This window comes from Hesperophylax consimilis, chromosome 16 (genome assembly GCF_061612785.1).
Source record: "Hesperophylax consimilis isolate HC1 chromosome 16, BYU_Hcon_1.0, whole genome shotgun sequence".
Classification (NCBI taxonomy): domain Eukaryota; kingdom Metazoa; phylum Arthropoda; class Insecta; order Trichoptera; family Limnephilidae; genus Hesperophylax; species Hesperophylax consimilis.
In genome coordinates this window covers 33,142,869-33,146,765 of record NC_142851.1, presented here as the reverse complement: position 1 = coordinate 33,146,765, position 3,897 = coordinate 33,142,869, and the positions used below count along the sequence as shown (strand labels likewise).

Genomic DNA, 3,897 nt, shown 5'->3' with positions numbered 1-3,897 from the left:
GTGTTAGCAAAAGTGACATCTGTGTGACGAAATAGTAATTTATTATGCTTTCCAGTATTTCCAGCAGAGACTGAGTGTAGTAGTTTTGTTAAGCACTTGGATACATCTTTACTTTGTGTATTTTATTAATTTCATCTTATATCTTAAATAACTAGATAACTTAAGCTAAGATTAAAAGTCCGCAATATTTTAATATTTATTCTGTTAATTTTAAGTTTCTTTGATGACTTCTGAATAATAAATTCTGTTTATAAATACAAACCAAACTGTGCTTTATTTAAAATTTCAATTTAATTCAGTTTTTCATTTTCAGTGCTGGTGTTTATTGAAATATAATTGAAATGTAATTTAATTGTATTAATTAACCTGTTCTAAATCACAAGTCCCAACTATTGTAGCCAGTGTGACTGAAATCCCCAATTCGGGGAATGTTCTTAATCTGAAAGAAGTGGGGAGGGAAGCCTGGTTATTCAGATCTAGTCACTAAATATGACCAGTGGCTACTTCAAGCAAAGTTTTGGTTCTTTCACGTTACCATGAAATAAAAACACAAAATTAACCAAAATATTTATTTGCTTAGAACATATAGTGAGCAAACGATTTTCAAGACTTATCAAGCTTTGGGCAATCGGTACAGTCCTCCTTGCAAGATCAGCTCGTGGCTTCTCACCTTCTTATCTAAGAAATGGCGCAGCTCCTGTAAACTGCACTCCGTCCCCGTGCCCTGCGACGCAAACATTTTCAGCATCTGGTGGATGCGCTCCAACGGCAAGGAATCTAGATTGGTCAGCATCCCCACTATGTAGGACCAGAAGACGTGCAGCTCCACTTCTCTCTGGTCATGGGTGGATGCCATGGCACTTTCTTCTTCCTCCTCACACACCATCTCTTGGTTCTGTGCCGAGGAAGGTGTCATTGAAGTTCTCGACGAAGGTTTATGTTCGTCCCCTTCGATGAGGACATACTTATCTGTAACGGTCTCGGCGATGATTCCTATGGATTGCCAGTAAGTCATCTTTCTCCTCAGAACTGTGGCGGGGACTTTCATGACTTGGCTAAGGTCCTCGAGAACCCATTCGGTTTTCTCTTGGAAATGCATTATAATGGTAGCGAGCATCGGTGATACTTGTAACTCTAATACTTTATCGTTTATTTCTACCTCAATGTTGACCGTGCCCAAGTGAGGTTTCCATGAAAGAGTACGATTTCCTTTCAAAGCCTCAAAAGCTTTGGTATAAACTTCAAAATTCTCCTTCACTTCGGCTGGCAATTCTAAAGTTTCATCTTTAAAAGGCGGCCAAAACTGGGCGGATAGGATCATTGCGTTTGTGGAGAATCGTTGCGTCGCTTTTTCATAAATAGGGTCTTGCTGAATGCGTCCGTTGATTCTCTTAGAGTCAGATATATCTTTCAGCATCACCTCGCAGAAATGTAACTGAGACTCTCCGAAACGTATCTTTAGCAACTCCAAATAACGAATCTCTTTCTCGGCATTAAATATGGACTGAGCTAACAGTCTGTCAGCCAGGAGGGTCCGGTATTCATTCACGAACAGCTCTTTACTTCCGTACACGTTGACGAGCATAGAAATAATGTCATTGCTGGTGCGGTACTTGGTAGGCGTGGCGGGGTCCGCGTCCACCGGGTCGGGGTTCCACTGCTTCCAGTGGACGTCCTCATCTATCTTGGTGGCTGCCGGAGTGCCGGGGTCTTCCCTCACTCGAGCCAGTTCCTCGGCCAGCTCACTGCCTGGCCCCTCCTCTGTCAGGCTGCTCACCACGCTGCGCACCGTGTCGTCACGAGTGCGCAGGTAATTCCTCACGGGCTGAGTGACGGTAACGAGCAGAACGCCCGAGGGGTCGAGGTGCTGGAGGGCTCGGATGGCGGAGATGTAGCCGGTGAGGATGTCGGGAGTGTTAACAGCGGGATGGAGTAATCTGTTTTCTAGAGCCGTCTGCAGCTTCTTACTTAAAACACTGCGTAGCTCCGTCTTATTGAGGCATACTTTAATATCTTCTATAGCCGGTTGCGAATCCGGATATTCTATAACTATCTCAAATATCTGGTCTATCATAATGCGTGTGTATGTTTCATAGAGGTAGTAACTGAGTTTATGTTTAAACTTTTCAATGGCTTCGTTGATGGTCTGATCATCTAGCGGAGGGGGTCGATGAGAGCCGGCGCAATAGATCTTAGTCAGCCAGGACATCACCGTGGTGTCTAACCACGACTCTAGAGTTGCTATGTGAGAAACATCAAACGTTCCCTTGCAAGATGTCTGGACATAATTCTCAATTCGCAACTGGATCAAGTTAGTCAGGACTTGTCCGGTCAGTCTCTCCAGTAGCTGGAGGTCCATCAGCTTCTTGTTGGTCTCCCGGAACACCCGTGCGATGTATTGACACTGACACTCGTTCTTGAGCTCGTTGCACCCTCCACACGGCGACACATCATTGTCTGCGGAGTCACTCTGATCCGAATCTCTCTGAGCTTGCTCGTCGGCAAAGCAAAACACATTAAAAGATATTTTGTAAAAGTTGTATACAATGTGTTGGAAGTCCAGAGGTAACTGTGAAAAGAGTGTCGCCCGGACAATCTGCTTAAAACCGGACATCACGTAACTTTCTCCATAAATACACTTCTTCGGCAAACATAGTTCGTTCAGTTTGTCCAATCTTTCGAGCATCGGAATGAAACAGTACAGATTATCGTACAACTCTTTAACGGCATTTTTAAACCGTTGAAATCCCTCCATATCATCACAAAACGTCGTAAATTTTCTCCAAAATTCCGGGACAACTCGCTGCCTCAAGTAAACCTCTACGCTGGACAAAACTGCATCTTTTATGTTCGACTCCATTTTCATATCGACCAAAATTTTCAAAACTTCTTCAAATTCTGTAGGAGTGCAATCACTGTATAAAGTATTCTCCAGTATAGGAAATGCACGACTTACTTTGGCCCAAGCATATTGAGTTTTTGTTTGGGTCGTCATTATGAAACACTAACTATGGTGCGATGAGATATTCAAATTATTGTAAAATATTTTCAACAATGTACCGGTGCTTCTTATTTTGACGCATAAATAAGCCTCACTTTTGACGTTAATTTGACGTTTGAATATTCAGTGTGCTATACATAAAAAATTTGAATCCCTTTTGAATGCGAATAAAAGTATTGCCACTGCTAACAAATTATTATAATATTCCCAATTTTATAAAAATATTCTCTTCTTCCAAGGTTGTTAGAAAATGTTATAATATTGTACTGTGCTGTATACATTTTCTAAGAACCTCGCCTTTCTCCTCAAATTTGAATGGTTTATTTATGCCTCAAATAGTGATCATTGCAGTTATTTTACTGTTGTGAAGTTTAAATTTTGGATGGTTATATTATTTAATATTTTTTTTATTCTGCAATATAATTTACTAAGAGACCTGAGAAGTTGACAATCGAAAAATTGAATAAAATATTACCATTGGGATCGACCGTTTCGGAGGCATTGAATAAAAAAAATTTGCAATTTGAAGTGCTTTGAATGAAGTTAAAATTTTCTGTTTTTTATGCATAATAGAAGTTAATCTACAATAATAAATTAATTGTTCCAATGTCTCACAATATTTTATTTTACATCAAGTAGAAATATTGTTGCATAATAGTCGACGTTAATTTTACCATGTTCAATGTTCGCAATTGATTATAAAAAAATGTTCAAAATATTGATTTCACCAACTTTGAATCGACCTAGGTAGATGGTGCAATTAAAAAATTATTAAGGCTTCATAAATAATCACATAGGTACCTACTACAAAAAAAACTACCCCAAATCTGAAAGGTTTAATAGTTCTATTTTTCAGATGACAACACTTTATAAGTCAAAATACTTGACAACGAATA

The 3,897-nt window shown here is 39.8% G+C and overlaps 1 protein-coding gene across 1 annotated transcript; it reads right to left on the bottom strand.

Moving 5' to 3' along the window:
* Window positions 1–555: 555 nt before the first annotated feature.
* Window positions 556–3,113, bottom strand: mr (anaphase promoting complex subunit morula). Its single transcript, XM_089640754.1, has one exon. The coding sequence runs from the start codon at window positions 2,993–2,995 to the stop codon at window positions 614–616; it is 2,382 nt and encodes a 793-aa protein (XP_089496880.1). The 5' UTR covers window positions 2,996–3,113; the 3' UTR covers window positions 556–613.
* Window positions 3,114–3,897: the final 784 nt, after the last annotated feature.